Source organism: Hemitrygon akajei, chromosome 6 (genome assembly GCF_048418815.1).
Source record: "Hemitrygon akajei chromosome 6, sHemAka1.3, whole genome shotgun sequence".
In the NCBI taxonomy this organism is placed as follows: domain Eukaryota; kingdom Metazoa; phylum Chordata; class Chondrichthyes; order Myliobatiformes; family Dasyatidae; genus Hemitrygon; species Hemitrygon akajei.
This window is the reverse complement of record NC_133129.1, coordinates 104,058,860-104,079,848: the sequence shown is the minus strand read 5'-3', so window position 1 is coordinate 104,079,848 and position 20,989 is coordinate 104,058,860. Positions and strand designations below refer to the sequence as shown.

The 20,989-nt window shown below is 44.0% G+C and overlaps 1 protein-coding gene across 1 annotated transcript in view; it reads left to right on the top strand.

The window, feature by feature from the left end:
- dnah2 (dynein, axonemal, heavy chain 2) overlaps window positions 1-20,989 on the top strand; it is a 497,351-nt gene that overhangs the window by 400,849 nt on the left and 75,513 nt on the right. The window contains exons 65-66 of the mRNA XM_073049044.1: window positions 10,636-10,752; window positions 12,361-12,525. Of these exons, the coding sequence (XP_072905145.1) occupies window positions 10,636-10,752; window positions 12,361-12,525 (282 nt within the window). The remainder of the gene's footprint in view (window positions 1-10,635; window positions 10,753-12,360; window positions 12,526-20,989) is intronic.

Sequence of the window (20,989 nt, the reverse complement as noted above, 5' to 3'; positions counted from 1 at the left end):
ACAACAACAAAGAGTAAAAATAGTGAAGTAGCGTTCATAGGTTCACTGTCTGTTCAAAAATCTGATGGTGGAGGGGAAGAAGCTGTAACTAAAACATCGAGTGTGTGCACCTTCAAGCTCCTGTACCACCTTATGATATAAGACCATATGACTGAGGAACAGAATTAGGCCAGTCGGCCTGTATATTAGCTTACATGTGGTTCTAAGCTGATTAGTTTGCAGATAATTAGTGGTGTAGTGAGCAGTGAAGAAAGTTGTCCAAGGTTACAACAGGATTTAGATCAGCGAGGAAAATGGGCAAAGGAGCGGCAGGAAGAATTTTGCTCAGTCAAGTACACAATTTCAAGAAGGCACCGAAAAGTGATGACACTTTGCATGCAGTTCCGAAAGGAATCATCAAATCTTCCCACTTCAGGCTACTGCAGTTGAAATCCACAGTCACAGCCATGGACGTGATTTTAAAATTCTATTGATCTTCAAAATCTGCAGACAGTGGACTGCAGCCATGAGTGTAGTTTCCCTTTGAGAAAAAGGAAACAGAGAAGCATGCTGGAATGTAAATAAGATTGTAACACAGAGTCCTTAGGACCCCCCCCCCAACTTACACAGGGTCCTTAGCCCCCCTCCCCCACACATAGAGCCCTTAGACCCCCCCCACTCACACAAAGCCATTAGATTTCCCCTATTCACATGGAGTCCTTAGACCCCCCCACTCACACAGAGTCCTTAGACCCCCCCACTCATACAGAGCCCTTAGACCCCCCCCCCACTTACACAGGGTCCTTAGCCCCCCTCCCCCACACATAGAGCCCTTAGACCCCCCCCACTCACACAAAGCCATTAGATTTCCCCTATTCACATGGAGTCCTTAGACCCCCCCACTCACACAGAGTCCTTAGACCCCCCCACTCATACAGAGCCCTTAGACCCCCCCCCCACTTACACAGGGTCCTTAGCCCCCCTCCCCCACACATAGAGCCCTTAGACCCCCCCCACTCACACAAAGCCATTAGATTTCCCCTATTCACATGGAGTCCTTAGACCCCCCCACTCACACAGAGTCCTTAGACCCCCCCCCCACTTACACAGGGTCCTTAGCCCCCCTCCCCCACACACAGAGCCCTTAGACCCCCCCCACTCACACAGAGCCCTTAACCCCCCCCCCTCACACAGAGCCCTTAGACCCCCCCCCACTTACACAGGGTCTTTAGACCCCCCCACTCACACAGAGTCCTTAGATTTCCCCTACTCACACAGAGCCCTTAGACCCCCCCCCCCCACTTACACAGGGTCCTTAGCCCCCCTCCCCCACACATAGAGCCCTTAGACCCCCCCACTCACACAAAGCCATTAGATTTCCCCTATTCACATGGAGTCCTTAGACCCCCCCACTCACACAGAGTCCTTAGACCCCCCCCCCACTTACACAGGGTCCTTAGCCCCCCTCCCCCACACACAGAGCCCTTAGACCCCCCCCCACTCACACAGAGCCCTTAAACCCCCCCCTCACACAGAGCCCTTAGACCCCCCCCCCCACTTACACAGGGTCTTTAGACCCCCCCCACTCACACAGAGTCCTTAGATTTCCCCTACTCACACAGAGCCCTTAGACCCCCCCCCCCACTTACACAGGGTCCTTAGACCCCCCCCCCACTCACACAGAGTCCTTAGATTTCCCCTACTCACACAGAGCCCTTAGACCCCCCCCACTTACACAGGGTCCTTAGACCCCTTCCCCACTCCCTGCTATCCTGCTGATGAATGTACAATCACTAAAAATAAAATTAAAGACTCAGGACAAAATTACAGTATCAGAGAGACATCAGAGACTGTTGTGTACTTTGCTTCACTGAAACATGGTTCACTAAATCCCAACATTTTGGAGCAGTGCTGCAGCCTAGGGGCTTCACCATCCACCACAAAGACAGAACAGCCTGTTCCTCGCAGACTTTTCTACAGAAGTGGTTTGCCATTGCCTTCTTCTGGGTAGTGTCTTTACAAGACAGGTGACCCCAGCCATTATCAATAATCTTCAGAGACTGTCTGCCTGGTGTCAGTGGTCTCATAACCAGGACTTGTGTTATGCACTGGCTGCTCATACGACCGTCCACCACCTCTGCTCGCTGGCTTCATGTGACCCTGATTGGGGGGGCTAAATAGGTGCTGCAACTTGCCCAAGGCTAGCAGAAGGAAGCAGCTCCTTACACCTCCTTTGGTAGAGATGTATCTCCACTCCGCCACCCAAAGTATATATGTTATCATATTTTACCTTGAGATTCATTTTCTTGCAGGCATTTACAGGAAAATAATGAAATATAATAGGATTTATGAAAAACTATGTATAAACAAAGACTGGAATATTGTGCAAATGAATAAAGAAATACTGATAGCATGCATTGTAGAGTCCTTGAAATTGAATCTGTAGGTGGTGAAATCTGTTTAGAGTTGAAGTAAGTGAAGTTATTCATGTGGTTTGGAGCCTGACAGTTGAAGGGTAGTGTGGGAAGCAAGGGTCCTGTACCTCACCTACTGGATGGTAGGAGCAAGAAGAGAGCTCAGACTGGATGTGGGGACCTTGATGATGGATGCTCCTTTCATGAGGCAGTGCTCCTTGTAAATGTGCTTTATGGGGGGGGGAAGACTTTGCCTGTGATGGACTAGGCTGTACAGACAGGATGATGAGAAAGGCATATCACATGCTTGCCTTTGAGCTTAAGACTTCATGTTGTTATAAACTTGGTTAGTGTTGAAGTGAGGGAGGTTCCCACACCACCAGGTTCAGGAACAGCTGTTATGCTTCAACCATCAGGCTCCAAACTATGTGAACGACTTCACTCACCTCAACCTACAGACTCAATTTCAAGGACTCTACAACTCATGTTCTCAGTATTATTGATTTGTTAATTTGAACAATGTGTCAATCTTTGTTTATAAGATAAAATAAGATAAATATTTATCCTGAAGGAAATTATTATTGCAAGGTTGCTCAGTCAGAAATATATACCTTAAAATACAAAATGTAAGCATTGAGGTATGGAAAAATACAAAATGTTCAGTAAAAAGTAATAGTGCAAAATACAGATGCGCAACAAAACCATATTCTTATACACTTAAGGAGGAGGAGTTGTAGAGTCTTATAGCCAGAGGGAGAAAGGATTTCCTGTGGCATTCAGTGGTGAGCCTCAGTGGAATCAGTTTGTTACTCTGTTTGTCCACTATGTCAATGGAGGGGTGACAGGGATTGTTCATAATGCTTCATAGCTTCTACAGCATTTTCCTCTCAGACACAAGCACCAGGGAATTCAGTTCCACACCCAGAACAGAACCAGCCTTCCTGCCGAGCTTATCGATCTTCTCGGCATTAGCTCTCACCTCACTGCCCCGGCAGACTACAGCGTAGAATGGAATGCTGGCCTCCGCTGAGTTGTGGAACATCTGCAGCATAGCACTGCTGACGTTGAATGACAGGAGCCTCCTCAGGAAGTACAGTCGGCTCTCTCCCTTCTTGTACAGAGCCCCTGTATTTTAGTCCAGTCCAGTTTATTGTCCAGGTGAGTTCCCAGCTATTTGTAGTCCCAGATAACTTCCACATCTGTTCCCTTGATGGAGATGGGAATGCAAACTGTTTTCAATTTCCTAAAGTCCACTACCAACTCACTGGTTGTGGTGAGACATGCCTTCTTGGGTATTGGAACTAGGCAGGATGTTTTCCACAGCACAGAGACCCTCTCCAGGGTCAGGGTTAGGCTCAGGCTCAGATTAAAGATGGATTGAAAGACTGCACCCAGCTGAACAGCACACACCTTGAGCGCCCTTGATGCTGATGCTGTCTAGTCCCACAGCCTTGCCTGGGTGAAGTCTGCTGAGCTCTCTTCTTACCTGCTCAGTAGTGACAGCCCATGTGTCTGTGGTTGTTGGCTCTCCAGTGTCCTTGGAGGGAGAGACAGAGGGCAAGGGATGAGAGGGGAGGAGCTGGGGGTGGATGGGTTGTAGAGGGGTAAACAGTAGCCTCCTCATCAAACCTGTTGTAAAACCAGTTTAACTTGTTGGTCCCATCCTGGTCCCCTTCAATCACCTGGTCTCTGTTCTTTCTGTACTCTGAAGATCATTTTCCTACCACTCCACACACATCCTTTGTGTTGTTCTGCTGTAGTTTCCTTTCCAGCTTCCCCCTTTAGCAGTTATGTATAGTTTTTCATTGATTATATTGTATTTCTTTATTTTCCTGTAAGTGCTTGCAAGAAAGTGAATCTCAAGGTAGGATATGATAATATATATACTTTGATAGTTACTTTGTCTGTTACTATCTGTGTTGCCATTTTCTGGAATCTGTGTCTGATTAAGCCAGAGAGTGTAGAAGGGGTTTGCATGGATATTAATGGGAGTTAAAGTGTTTGGGTTCTCAGGAGAGGTTGGATAGATTAGGTCTGTTTTCCCTGGACTGAAGGCAATTGACAGGTAACATGGATATGAAATTATGTGAAGCAAACCTCAGGTCAATAGTCAGTGTCTGTTTCCCATGGTGTGAGTCTAAGCTGGAGGGTACAGGCTTAAAGTGATAGGGAGGCATTTTAAGGAGATTTGGGGTGCATTTTTTACATAGAGGAGTTGGGACCTGGAATAAGCTGTCAGAAGAAATGAAGGAGGCAGGAATGGTAACATTTCCAAAGCATTGTCAGTGGTTCATGAATGACTATGGAGGAATGCTGCCGACTTGTGAGAGTAGTTGTTCAAGAATGCACTGGAGCTCAGTGTAGCCAACCCAAGAGCACTGGGTACACTGAATGCACTGGATACACTGAATACACTAGATTAACTGGATACACTGAATACACTAGATGCACTGAATGCACTGGATACACTGAATACACTAGATGCACTGGATACACTGAATACACTAGATGCACTGAATGCACTGGATATACTGAATACACTAGATTCACTGAATGCACTGGATACACTAGATGCACTGGATACACTGAATACACTAGATGCAGTGGATACACTGAATACACTAGATGCACTAAATGCACTGGATACACTGAATACACTAGATGCACTGAATGCACTGGATACACTGGATACACTAGATGCTCTGAATGCACTGGATACACTGAATACACTAGATGCACTGGATACACTGAATACACTAGATGCACTGAATGCACTGGATACACTGAATACACTAGATGCTCTGAATGCACTGAATACACTAGATGCACTGGATGCACTGATTGCAATGGATACACTGAATACACTAGATGCTCTGAATGCACTGGATACACTAGATTCACTGAATGCACTGGATACACTAGATGCACTGGATACACTGAATACACTACTTGCAGTGGATACACTGAATACACTAGATGCACTGAATGCACTGGATACACTAGATGCACTGGATACACTGAATACACGAGATGCACTGAATACACTGGATGCACTGAATACACTAGATGCACTGAATACACTAGATGCACTGGATACACTGAATACACTAGATGCACTGAATGCACTGGATACACTGAATACACTAGATGCACTGAATGCACTGGATACACTGAATACACTAGATGCACTGAATACACTGGATGTACTGAATACACTAGATGCACTGGATACACTGGATGTACTGAATACACTAGATGCACTGGATACACTGAATACACTAGATGCACTGAATGCACTGGATACACTAGATGCACTGGATACACTGAATACACGAGATGCACTGAATACACTGGATGCACTGAATACACTGGATGCACTGAATACACTAGATGCACTGAATACACTGGATACACTGAATACATTAGATGCACTGGATACACTGAATACACTAGATGCTCTGAATGCACTGGATACACTGAATACACTAGATGCACTGGATACACTGAATACACTAGATGCACTGAATGCATTGGATACACTGAATACTCTAGATGCACTGAATGCATTGGATACACTGAATACACTAGATGCACTGAATGCACTGGATACACTGAATACACTAGATGCACTGAATGTACTGGAGACACTGAATACACTAGATGCACTGAATGCACTGGAGACACTGAATACACTAGATGCACTGAATGCACTGGATACACTAGATGCACTGGATACACTGGATGTACTGAATACACTAGATGCACTGAATGCACTGGATACACTGAATACACTGGATACATTGAATGCACTGGATACACGGAATACACTAGATGCACTGGATACACTGAATACACTAGATGCACTGAATGCACTGGATACACTAGATGCACTGGATACACTGAATACACTGGATACACTGAATACACGAGATGCACTGAATGCGCTGGATACACGAGATGCACTGGATGCACTGAATACACTGGATACACTGAATACACAAGATGCACTGGATACGCTGAATACACTAGATGCTCTGAATGCACTGGATACACTAGATGCACTGAATGCACTGAATGCACTGGATACACTGAATACACTAGATGCACTGAATGCACTGAATACACTAGATGCACTGAATGCACTGAATACACTAGATGCACTGAATGCACTGGATACACTGAATACACTAGATGCACTGGATACACTGAATACACAAGCTGCACTGGATACGCTGAATACATTAGATACACTGAATACACTAGATGCACTGAATGTACTGGATACACTGAATACACTAGATGCACTGAATACACTGAATACACTAGATGCATTGAATGCACTGGATACACTAGATGCACTGAATGCACTGGATACACTGAATACACTAGATGCACTGAATGCACTGGATACACTGAATACACTAGATGCACTGGATACACTGAATACACTAGATGCACTGAATGCACTGGATACACTGAATACACTAGATGCACTGAATACACTAGATGCACTGAACGCACTGGATACACTGAATACACTAGATGCACTGGATATACTGAATACACTAGATGCACTGAATGCACTGGATACACTGAATACACTAGATGCTCTGAATGCACTGGATACACTGAATACACTAGATGCTCTGAATGCACTGGATACACTGAATAGACTAAATGCACTGGATACACTGAATGCACTGAATGCACTGGATACACTGAATACACTAGATGCACTGGATACACTGAATACACTAGATGCACTGAATGCACTGGATACACTGAATACACTAGATGCTCTGAATGCACTGGATACACTGAATACACTAGATGCACTGAATGTACTGGATACACTGAATACACTAGATGCACTGAACGCACTGGATACACTGAATACACTAGATGCACTGGATATACTGAATACACTAGATGCACTGAATGCACTGGATACACTGAATACACTAGATGCTCTGAATGCACTGGATACACTGAAAACACTAGATGCTCTGAATGCACTGGATACACTGAATACACTAGATGCATTGGATACACGGAATACACTAGATGCACTCAATGCTCTGGATACACTGAATACACTAGATGCACTGGATATACTGAATACACTAGATGCACTGAATGCACTGGATACACTGAATACACTAGATGCTCTGAATGCACTGGATACACTGAATACACTAGATGCTCTGAATGCACTGGATACACTGAATACACTAGATGCTCTGAATGCACTGGATACACTGAATAGACTAAATGCACTGGATACACTGAATGCACTGGATACACTGAATACACTAGATGCACTGGATACACTGAATACACTAGATGCACTGAATGCACTGGATACACTGAATACACTAGATGCTCTGAATGCACTGGATACACTGAATACACTAGATGCACTGAATGTACTGGATACACTGAATACACTAGATGCACTGAACGCACTGGATACACTGAATACACTAAATGCACTGGATACACTGAATACACTAGATGCTCTGAATGCACTGGATACACTGAATAGACTAAATGCACTGGATACACTGAATGCACTGGATACACTGAATACACTAGATGCACTGGATACACTGAATACACTAGATGCACTGAATGCACTGGATACACTGAATACACTAGATGCTCTGAATGCACTGGATACACTGAATACACTAGATGCACTGAATGTACTGGATACACTGAATACACTAGATGCACTGAACGCACTGGATACACTGAATACACTAGATGCACTGGATATACTGAATACACTAGATGCACTGAATGCACTGGATACACTGAATACACTAGATGCTCTGAATGCACTGGATACACTGAATACACTAGATGCTCTGAATGCACTGGATACACTGAATAGACTAAATGCACTGGATACACTGAATGCACTGAATACACTGAATACACTAGATGCACTGGATACACTGAATACACTAGATGCACTGAATGCACTGGATACACTGAATACACTAGATGCTCTGAATGCACTGGATACACTGAATACACTAGATGCACTAGATGCACTGAATGTACTGGATACACTGAATACACTAGATGCACTGAACGCACTGGATACACTAAATACACTAGATGCACTGGATATACTGAATACACTAGATGCACTGAATGTACTGGAGACACTGAATACAATAGATGCACTGGATACACTGGATGTACTGAATACACTAGATGCACTGAATGCACTGGATACACTGAATACACTAGGTGCACTGAATGCACTGGATACACGGAATACACTAGATGCACTGAATGCACTGAATACACTAGATGCACTGGATGCACCGGATGTACTGAATGCACTGGATACACTGAATACACTAGATGCACTGAATGTACTGGATACACTGAATACACTAGATGCACTGGATATACTGATACACTAGATGCACTGAATGCACTAGATACACTGAATACACTAGATGCACTGAATGCACTGAATACACTAGATGCACTGAATGCACTGGATACACTGAATACACTAGATGCACTGGATACACTGAATACACAAGCTGCACTGGATACGCTGAATACATTAGATACACTGAATACACTAGATGCACTGAATGTACTGGATACACTGAATACACTAGATGCACTGAATACACTAGATGCATTGAATGCACTGGATACACTAGATGCACTGAATGCACTGGATACACTGAATACACTAGATGCACTGAATGCACTGGATACACTGAATACACTAGATGCACTGGACACACTGAATACACTAGATGCACTGAATGCACTGGATACACTGAATACACTAGATGCACTGGATACACTGAATACACAAGCTGCACTGGATACACTGAATACACTAGATGCATTGGATACACGGAATACACTAGATGCACTCAATGCTCTGGATACACTGAGTACACTAGATGCACTGAACGCACTGAATACACTGAATACACTGGTCACACTGAATACACTAGATGCTCTGAATGCACTGGATACACTGAATGCACTAAATGCACTGGATACACTAAATGCACTGGATACACTGAATGCACTGGATACACTAGATGCACTGGATACACTGAATACACTAGATGCACTGAATGCACTGGATACACTGAATACACTAGATGCTCTGAATGCACTGGATACACTGAATACACTAGATGCACTGGATACACTGAATACACTAGATGCACTGAATGCACTGTATACACTGAATACACTGAATACACTGGACACACTGAATACACTAGATGCTCTGAATGCACTGGATACACTGAATGCACTAAATGCACTGGATACACTGAATGCACTGAATGCACTGGATACACTAGATGCACTGGATACACTGAATACACTAGATGCTCTGAATGCACTGGATACACTAGATGCACTGGATACACTGAATACACTAGATGCTCTGAATGCACTGGATACACTGAATACACTAGATGCACTGAATATACTGGATACACTGAATACACTAGATGCACTGGATACACTGGATGTACTGAACACACTAGATGCACTGGATACACTGAATACACTAGATGCATTGAATGCACTGGATACACCGAATGCACTGGATACACTGAATGCACTGGGTACACTGAATGCACTGGGTACACTGAATGCACTGGATACACTAGATGCACTGGATACACTGAATGCACTGGATACACTGAATGCACTGGATACACTGAATGCACTGGATGCACTGAATACACTAGATGCACTGGATACACTGAATGCACTGGACACACTGAATACACTGGATACACTGAATGCACTGGATACACTGGATGCATTGGAGCTCAGTGTAGCCAAACTAAGAGCTCACTGGGGAAGGACCCCATGTGGTGTTCTTCTGCTACTGGAGAGGGATGGGTCATATTGGCTGAGGAATTATTGCAGTAGTGTACCATCCTAGAGGGCCACATAAATGGCAACAGTCCTATTGGTTTTAAGGAGTGTAACGGAACTGAACTGAAAACATTAATTATAAATGTAAGAATGATTGATAAATGTGTAAATGTTAACCGAAGGCTTTACCGCTGTGGCTTTCAGATTCTGAAGCTAAACTTCCACACGTGACTCTTCTGCACTCTGAGAACGAGTGAGCCAACACTGGAAAGTGTTGATTTTGTGTGTTCTCATGCATGGTTCAGTTTTGTGGAGATCCCTCTGTGTAACATGGTATCTATCTCTTTCCCCATAGCTGTACGGCAGACTGTACCGCGTGGTTGAACCCAAGCGTCTCCGGCTGAACGCTGCCTTGGCACAGCTGGCAGAGAAGCAGGCATCACTTGCCGAGGCACAGGCGAAGTTAAAGGAGGTGTGTGTGTTTGCGTTCTGCTTCATTAATTCTCTGTTACAACCAACCAGAATCAGGCAAAAACTCCTTTCAGCTCATCCACCTTCTTCACCAGCTGTCACACACAGCCAATCACTTTCTTTCAAAGCAACACACAAAGGAGCTGGAGGAACTCAGCAGGTCAGGCAGCATCTATGGAGGGAAATGGACAGTTTATCAGAAGATTCAAGTTTATTTATCACATATCCATCAAAATGTACAGTGAAATGTGTTGTTTGCATTAACAATCAACACAAGATTTGGGGTGCCACAGTAGCTCAGTAGCTAGTGCGACACTATTATAGCTTGGGGTGACAGAGTTCAGAGTTGAAATCCAGCACTATCTGTAAGGAGTTTGTACTTTCTCCCCATATCCATGTGAATTCCTCCCACAGTTCAAAGATGTACCAGATAGTATCTCTGTAAACTGTCCTGTGATTAGGTTGGGGTTAAATGGGTGGGTTGTTGGGCAGTGCGGCTCACTGGGCTGGAAGGGCCTGTTCTGTGTTGTATCTTTAAATAAAATTATTTGTGCTGGGAACAGCTTGCTAGTGTCGCCACATGTTCCAGTGCCAAGATGGCATGCCCACAATGTTCACAAAGCAACAACAGCAAAACAAGCTCTGTTCTTCCCACCCACTTGTATGCACAGTGTGTTTGGCCTTGTGCAGACTTGTGGACTCGCAGACGTTGGAGTCTAACTTCTCCAGAGAACTCACAGACCCAGGCGTCTGCAGACCTCCAGACTTCTGATCGACATTCGGGCTTTGATCCTGGGTCTTATTTGAAAGTTCCTATTGAATCTGCTCCCACTGCTCTTTCAGTTATTGTGCTCCTGATCAAAACAGCTCGCTGTGTCTAATTACAAGGACAGACCAAGTTAAAAATACATGCTGCTTTCTTCTAATATGCTACTGTTGCTGTGTTAACTGCATCGGTGACAGGCAGCCCAAACCAGGCAAAGCTTTATTTCTTTGTGTCCACCACGTTATCTCCTTCCCTTTATAGGCCACAGGAAATGAGAGAGCTTACTGCAGGGCAGCACGGCACTGGTTTAGGTAATACTTTATTGGGGGTTGGCTCCTACCTTAAGTTTTTACATTCTCCCTGTGACTGCATCCTAAAGGTGTATAGGCTGGGGTTAGTGATTTGTGGGCATGCTGTGTTGTTGACGGAAGCATGGCTACACTTGTGGGCCGCCCCCAGCACAATCCTCAGTTGCTTGTTAACACAATCGATGCATTTCACTGTATGTTTCAATGGACGTGTGATAAATAAAACTAATCATTAAAAACAGCTGAAACTCCTTCTGTGGGAAGGTGGTGACACGGAAAGCAGTAGCAATGAGGCCTGTTTCCCGTTCAATGATAGATGAGCTTATTGCCAGAGTGCAATGAAATTCCTTTGCTTGCATGATGTTCATTGAGGAAAGAGCACGCAGAGCAAATGCAGATAGCAGCAGCACAGTCTCAAGTAGGAACGCCGCAGTGACAATTGAAGTGAAGGGTGCGAGTACCTAGCAGCACCACCAGGAAGGAGACACGAGAGAGGTGGTTGTTTTCAGTGAATATTTCTCCTCCTTTTTTTCAGGTTGCCGAGAAGTTGGAAATGTTGAAGAAGCAGTATGATGAGAAACTGGCTCAGAAAGAGGAACTGCGCAAAAGGTCAGAGGAGATGGAAATCAAACTGGACCGGGCCGCCAAGCTGCTGTCGGGGCTCGCTGCAGAGAAAGTACGCTGGGAGCAAACTGTGAAGGTGAGGAGACTGAGGACCAGAGGTCACCGTCTGGAGCTTGCCCTCTCAAAAGAAGAGAGAAGATTCTTCTCCACCCAGAAGACAGTGAATCTGAAGTCCTCCCAAAGAGAGAGCAGTGGAGATTCAGTCACTGAGTACATTCAGATTCACATTCATATCCACACATGCACTCACACCCACACCCATCAAAACATACAGTGCAATACGTCGACGCACACAAAATGCTGGAGGAACTCAGCAGGCCAGGCAGCATCTATACATCTATGGAAAAGAGTACAGTCAATGTTTCAGGCCGAGACCCTTTGGCAGGAATGGAGAAAAAAGATAAGGAGTGAATTTAAAAAGTGGGGGGAGGGCAGAGAGAAACGCAATGTGACAGATGAAACCTGAAAGGGGAGGGATGAAGTAAAGAGCTGGGAAGTTGATTGATGAAAGAGATACAGGGCTGGAGAAGGAGGACTCTAATATAAGAGGAAGAAAGAAAAGGGGGAGGAGATGGTGGGCAAGGAGATAAGGTGAGAGGAGGTAAAGGGGATGGGGAATGGTGAAGGGGGGCATTACTGGAAGTTTGAGGAATTGATGTTCACACCATCAGGTTGGAGGCTACCCAAACAGAATATAAGGTGTTGTTCCTCCAGCCTAAGTGTGGCCTCATCACGACAGTGGAAGAGGCCATGGATGGACATATTGGAATGGGAGTGGAAAGTGGAATTAAAATGGGTGGCCACTGGGAGATCCCACTTTCTCGCGTTCAGAGTGTGGGTGCTCGGCGAAGTGGTCTCTCTGTCTACATTGGGTCTTACCAATATACAGGAGGCCACACCGGAAGCACCGGATACAGTATATGACCCCAACAGCCTCACAGGTGAAGTGTGACCTCACCCAGAAGGAGTGTTTGGGACCCTGAATGGTAGTGAGGGAGGAGGTGTAGCACTTGTTCTGTTTGAAAAGTTAAGTGCCAGGAGGGAGATCAGTGGGGGGGGATGAATGGACAAGGGAATCGTGTAGAGGGATCGCTGCAAAAAGCAGAAAGTGGGTGGAGGGGGTAGGGAAAGATGTGCTTGGTGGTGGGATCCTGTTGGAAATAGTGGAGTGCTCCTTAGTGAAATATGTCACTTGTTTTAACCACAAACGCAACATGAAGATGTGCTGGGGCCGGCCTGCAAATGTTGTCACACATTTCAGCAGCAACATAGGATGACCACAACAGTAACAAAGCAAGCCCCGTTCCTTCCTACCACCCGCCCACCCACCCACACACATGGTCAGTCCTGCAGCTCCAGGACAGGGCTCCAGAATGGTCAAGGTAGAGGGGATCCACAGATTGTTGCAGAGTCGTCAGACTAAGTGAACGATCAGCCAGGGGCCAGTAAGGAGTAGGCACAATGGGGCCAAATGGTCTGCTTCTGCATCTTGATTTCTTGGATTCCATTGAGTGTAGAGTGTGACCCAAGGCCAAATCATGTCTCTCCTCTTTCATACTCTTTCCCTTTCCCTCTTGTCACTTCATAATACATATTCTCTTTGTCAGCAGGCACACTGATGTAGCACTGTATGCCTCTATCTCAGCATCACCCCGCAGTTAGAGTGAGTGGGTGGGCTGTGCGGGATTTGGCACGCTGGTATTTGGAGATTATACGGGGTGTGGTTTGGTGGGGGTGGGAATGACTTAATAGGGAGATGGGATTTGTGCGGGTAGGGTTAGTTTAGAGGTCCAAGTGGCCAATAGACTATGGATCCCATGAGAGACCTTATCAAATGCTTTACTGAAATCCATGTAGACACCATCTATAGCCCATTCCTAAGAATCCACTCAACTTCTCTACCACTGATGCAAGATTCACTATTGATAGGTCCCAGCATTATTCCATTTTCACTTCTTGAATTACCTATCCACCAGCCTCTGAACCTTGCCCGCGGCTTGCCTGTCTCAGTACCGTGGAGTATATCAATAGACAGTAGGTGCAGGAGTAGGCCATTCGGCCCTTCTAGCCAGCACCACCATTCACTGTGATCATGGCTGATCATACACAATCAGTACCCCGTTCCTGCCCTCTCCCCATATCCCATCAGGCCCTGGGGAATTATACATTTTAATGTTCTTTTAAGAAAATGTCCAGGACATTCTCTCTTCTCGCTGTTGCCATCAAGAAAAAGGTACAGGAGCCTCAGGACACATGCCACCAGGTTCAGGAACAGTCATTACCCTTCAGCCATCAGAATCTTAAACCAGAGAGGATAACTTCACTCAACTTTACTCAGCCCAACATCGAATTGTTCCCACAACTTTCATCTGTTTCAAGAACACTTAATCTCATGTTGTTGATACTTACCTTGAAATTCAGCTACAGATTGGCAAGCATGAAGTTGTGGCCATCTCTGAAACTTGGCTAAGTGATGGCTGCCATTGGGAGCTGACCGTCCATGGATGTACGGTGTATCAGAAAGATAGGTTAGTAGGTGGAGGGGGTGGTGTGGCCCTGTGTATAAGAAATATTAAATTATTAGAAAGGGATGACATAGGATCGGAAGATGTAGAGTCTCTATGAGTTAAGAAATGGCAAGGATAAAAGGACTCTAATGGCAGTGTATACAGGCCTCCAAACAGCAGCCGGGATGTGGATTACAAATTACAGCAGAAGATAGAAAAGGCGTGTCAGAAGGCCAATATCATGATAACCGTTGGGGATTTTCACATGAAAGTGGATTGTGGAAACCAGGCCAATATTGGACCTTAACAGAGAGAATATGTAGAATATCTAATGGATGACTTTTTAGAACAGCTTGTTGTTAAGTCCACTAGAGGATTGGCTGTGCTAGATAGGGTGTTGTGCAATGATCCGGAGGTGATAAGAGAGCTTGAGGTTAAAGAACCCTTAGGGAACAGTGATCACAATATGATTAAGTTCACTTTGAAATTTGAGGAGAAACTAAATTCCAGTCTGTCAGTATTTCAGTGGAATGAAGGAAATTACAATGGCATGAGAGGGGAACTAGCCAAGGTTGACTGGAAAGGGACACTAGCAGGAAGGATAGCAGAGCAGCAATGGATGGAGTTTCTGTGAAAAATGAGGGGACTGAAAGGCAGATATATTCCAAATAAGAAGACATTTTCAAAGGGAAGAAGGACACTACCATGGCTGACAATTGAAGTCAGAGCCAAAGTAAAAGCAGAAGAGAGAGCATACAAGGAAACAAGCTAGTGGGAAGATAGAGGATTGAGAAGCTTTTAAAAACTTACAGAAAGAAACTAAGAAGGTTATTAGGAAGGAAAAGATGAATTTTGAAAGGAAGCTGGTGACTAATATCAAAGAAAATACTAAAAGCTTTCTTAAGTATATGAAGGGCAAAAGAGAGATGAGTGTAGATATAGGACCAATAGAAAAAGATGCTGGAGATATTGTAATGAGAGACACAGAGATGGTAGAGGAACTGAATGCATATTTTGCATCAGTCTTCACAGTGGAAGACATCTGCAGTATATCAGACATTCAAGAGTGTCAGGGAAGTGAAGTATATGCAGTGAAAATTACAACTGAGAAGGTGCTCAGGAAGCTTAATAGTCTGAGGATGGATAAATCTCCTGGACCTGATGGAATGCTTCCTCAGGTTCTGAAGGAAGTAGCTGGGGAGATTGCAGAGGCATTAACAACGATCTATAGATTCTGGCATTGTATCAGATGACTGGAAAATGTTACTCTGCTATTTAAGAAGGGTGCAAGGCAGTAGAAAAGAAACTATAGACCTGATAGCCTGACATCAGTGGTTGGGAAGTTGTTGGAATCGATTGCTAGGGGTGAGATTATGGAGTTCCTGGAGGTACATGACAAGATAGGCCAAAGCCAGTATGGTTTCCTGAAAGGAAAATTCTGCTTGACCAACCTACGGCAATTTTTTGAGGAAATTACAAGTAGGGTCGACAAAGGAGATGTAGTAGACGTGGTGTACTTGGAGTTTCAGAAGGCCTTTGACAAGGTGCCGCACATGAGGCTGCTTAGCAAGGTAAGAGCCCATGAAATTACAGGTGAGTTACTAGCATGGGTGGAGCATTGGCTGATAGCAGAAAACAGAGGGTGGGAATAAAGGGATCCTGTTCTGGCTGGCTGCTGGTTACCAGTGGAGTTCCACAGGGGTCGGTGTTGGGACTGCTGCTTCTTACAATGTATGTCAATCAACGATTTAGACTATGGCATAAATGGATTTGTGGCTAAATTTGTCGATGATACAAAGAGCGGGTAGTGTTGAGGAAACAGAGAGCCTGCAGAGAGACTTAGATAGTTTAGGGGAATGGGCAAAGAAGTGGCAAATGAAATACAATGTTGGAAAGTGTATGGTTATGCACTTTGGTGGAAGAAATAAACAGGCAGACTAATATTTAGATAGGGAGAGAATTCAAAATGCAAAGATGCAAAGGGACTTAAGAGTTCTTGTGCAGGATACCCTAAAGGTTAATCTCCAGGTTATGTCAGTGGTAAAGAAGGCAAATGCAATGCTGGCATTCATTTCTAGAGGTATAGAATATAAGAGCAGGGATGTGATGTTGAGGCTCTATAAGGCACTCATGAGACCACACTTGGAGTATTGTGTGCAGTTTTGGGCTCCTTATTTTAGAAAGAATATACTGACATTGGAGATAGTTCAGAGAAGATTCACAAGAATGATTCCAGGAATGAAAGAATTACCGTATGAAGAACGTCTGGCAGCTTTTGGGCTGTATTCCCTGGAGTTCAGGAGAATGAGGGGGGGAAATCTCATAGAAATATTCCAAATGTTAAAAGCTCTGAACAGAGTAGATATGGCAAAGTTATTTCGCATGGTAGGGGATTCTAGGACAAGAGGGCACGACTTCAGGATTAAAAGATGTCTTTTTAGAACTGAGATGCAGAGAAATTACTTTAGTCAGAGGGTGGTAAATCTGTGGAATTTGTTGCCATGAGCAGCTATGGTGGCCAAGTCATTGGGTGCATTTAAGGCAGAGATAGATAGGTTCTTGATTAGCCAGGGCATCAAAGGGTATGGGGAGAAGGCAAGGGAACGGGGATGACTGGAAGAATTGGAAGAATTGGATCAGCCATGATTGAATGGTGGAGCAGACTCAATGGGCTGAATGGCCAACTTCTGCTCCTATATCTTGTCTTACTTATAGCTTATTGATGCATGTATTATTATTATTTTGTTCATTTTTAATTGTTTGTCTTTTACACTTTAGTTGTTCATCTTGTGTGTGGCTTTTTCTTTAATTCTCTTGTTTTTTTCCACTGTGAATATCAACAAGATATGAATCTCATGGTAGTAACTATGTGTAACCCCCTCCCTGGGCTCGTATGCAAACTTGGCTTGTTAGCCAGCTCTGCCGACAGCCTCAGGACTTAGCAGTGAGAAGGCACCTTCCATAAACAATAAACAATATGATTTAGGGTTCAGCCAAACAAGAACGTTTTGATGTTCCAATTAAAGAAACCTTGATTTAAGTGAATGCTGTGTAAATACTATTCATTCACAATCGCCATTAGGCAAGAAATAACAGATCGTACACCACATAAAATTATAAAGAAAGAATATTTACAAATTTAAGCTTTATTGAACAGTGATTAGGAAAAGGCCCATTACAGTTAAACTAGCCCAAATGTGCATGTGAAGTTGGAGCTTGTCCTGGAGTTGTCTTTTGACTCTTGGCTGGACCCACATTCTGAACTTCGCTCAGAATCCATATCACTCTCTCTGACGAGTATCGGTCCTTCCACTTTGGAGCCATTCATCTGCACATAGCACCGTGCAACAGGGATGCTCCTTCCCATGGCATTCTCAGCCATCTTCCCTCCTGTCCTCTCTGCAACTCCCACCAAAAAAGACCCGAGAACCACACTGTCTATCATCAAAACTCTCCAGAACTTTATCCCAAGTCCATCATCCTGATTGACTGATACAACATCCCTAAGCAGAACAGAACAGCTCTTTTCTCTAGCTGAAACCAAGATATTCTACCAGCTTTTGTAGAAAACTGCTGAAATGAAAGCCAGGGCATTACATAAGTGTGTTGATAATAAATTTGCTTTGAATTTTGAACACTATCTCCTTTATCTCAAAATACCCTGCATATTAGCACACTCCACACTGATCTCCCTATCCTCCATGCCCTTCTCCTGGGTAAATACTGAGGTAAAGTACTCATTTAGGACCTCATCCACATCCTCCACCTCCAAGCACACGTTCCCTGCTTTATTCTTGAGTGGTCTGACTCACTCGCCAGTTATCCTCTGGCTTTTGATTTGTGTATAGATTGCCTCAGGATTCTCTTTAATCCTACTTCAAAGGTTCAAAGGTCCAATTTAATGTTAGAGAAATGTACTGTATACAATTTACATCCTGAAATGCTTGTTCTTCGCAAAACATCCAGAAAAACAGAGAAGTGACCCAAAGAATGAACGGCAGTTAAGCGTGAGAACCCCAAAGTTCAAAGAAAATTTATTATCAAAGTACGAAAATGTAACCATATACCACCCTGAGATCCATTTTCTTCAGAATCAGAATCAGGTTTATTATCACCGGCATGTGTCATGAAATCTGTTAACTTAGCAGCAACAGTTCAATGCAATACATAATCTAGAAGAAATAAACAAATAGATCAATTACAGTATACGTATATTGAATAGATTAAAAATCATGCAAAAACAGAAATAATATATATTAAAAAAGTGAGATAATGTTCACAGGTTTAATGTCCATTTAGGAATCAGATGGCAGAGGGGAAGAAGCTGCTCCTGAATTGCTTCTGTACCTCCTACCTGATGGTAACAATGAGAAAAAGGCATGCCCTGGGTGCTGGGGGTCCTTAATAATAGCCGCTGCCTTTCTGAGATATCACTCCTTGAAGATGTACTGGGTACTTTGTAGGCTAGTACCCAAGATGGAGCTGACTAGATTTACGACCCTCTGCAGCTTCTTTCGGTCCTGTGCAGTAGCCCCCCTGGCCTTCCCAATTACTTCACGAGTTCTTTTCTGGCTTTTTATCATCATGTAGGGCTATTTTTGATGCTAGCTTTATAAACCTTACACACACATCCTTGACTAAATTGTCTCTCTTTATATTCAGGGTTCCCTGACATTGTCTTCCTTTTACTGGAATGTATCTTTATCATACTCGGTGCAGTTGATCTTTAAACACCCTTCACATGTCAAATGTGGGCCTGCCCAAAAGCAACTGTTCCCAAGTAAGACCATAAGATATGGGAGCAGAATTAGGTCACTTTACAGCCCCAATCTCCTACTTTCTCCCCGTATCCCTTCATGCCCTGACTAATCAAAAATCTAACAACCTCTGCCTTAAATATACCCAATGACTTGGTCTCCACAGCTGCCTGTGACAAAGAGTTCCACATTGGCTAAAGGAATTCCTCATTGTCTCCATTTTAAAAGGATACCCCTCTATTCTGAGGCTGTGCCCTCTGGTCTCAGACTTCCCCACCACATCCACTCTATTGAGGCCTTTCAACATTCAATTAGTTTCAGTGAGGTCACCCCGCATTCTTCTGAATTTCAGTGAGTACAGAGCCATCAAACACTCTTCAGTTGACAAATCTTTCAATCCTAGAATCATTTTCATGATCCTCCTTTGAACCATCTCCAAAGTCAAGCACATCCTTTCTTGGACTGCACACAATACCCCAGTGAGACCTCACCAGCACTTTAAAAAGCCTCAACATTACAGTCTTGCTTTTATATTTTAGACTTCTGAAATGAATGCTAACATCGCAATTTGCCTTCCTTACCACCAACTCAACCTGCAAATTAACCTTTAGGGATGCCTGCACAAAGACTCCCAAATCCCTTTGCACCTCAGATTTTGAATGTTCTCTCCATTTAGAAAATAATCAACCCTTTCATTTCTTCTAACAAAATACATGATCAAACACTTTCTGACACTGTATTTCATCTGTCACTTCGTTGCCCATTCTCCTAATCTGTCTAAGACCTTCTGTAGCCTTTCTACTTCCTCAAAACTACCTGCCCCTTCACCTAGCTTCATATCATCTGAAAACTTTGCCACAAAGCCATCAAATCTGCTAACCATGTCATTGACATATGACATAAAAAGAAGCGGTCCCAGCACAGACCTTTGTGGAACACCACTCGAAACTGGCAGCCAACCAGAAAAGACTCCTTTTATTCCCACTCTTGCTAATCATCGACTGTTTTATCCATGCTAGTATCTTTCCTGCAATACCATGGGCTCTTAACTTGTTAAGCAGCCTTATATATGGCACCTTATCAAAGGCCTTCTGAAAGTCCAGGTACACAACATCCATTGATTCTCTTTTGTCTATCCTTGTTATTTCTTCAAAGAATGCCAACAGATTTGTCAGGCAATAGAAACTATGCTGGCTATGGCCTATTTTATCATGTGTCTCTAAGTACCCCCAAAGCACATCCTTAACAATCGACTCCAACATCTTCCCAACCACTG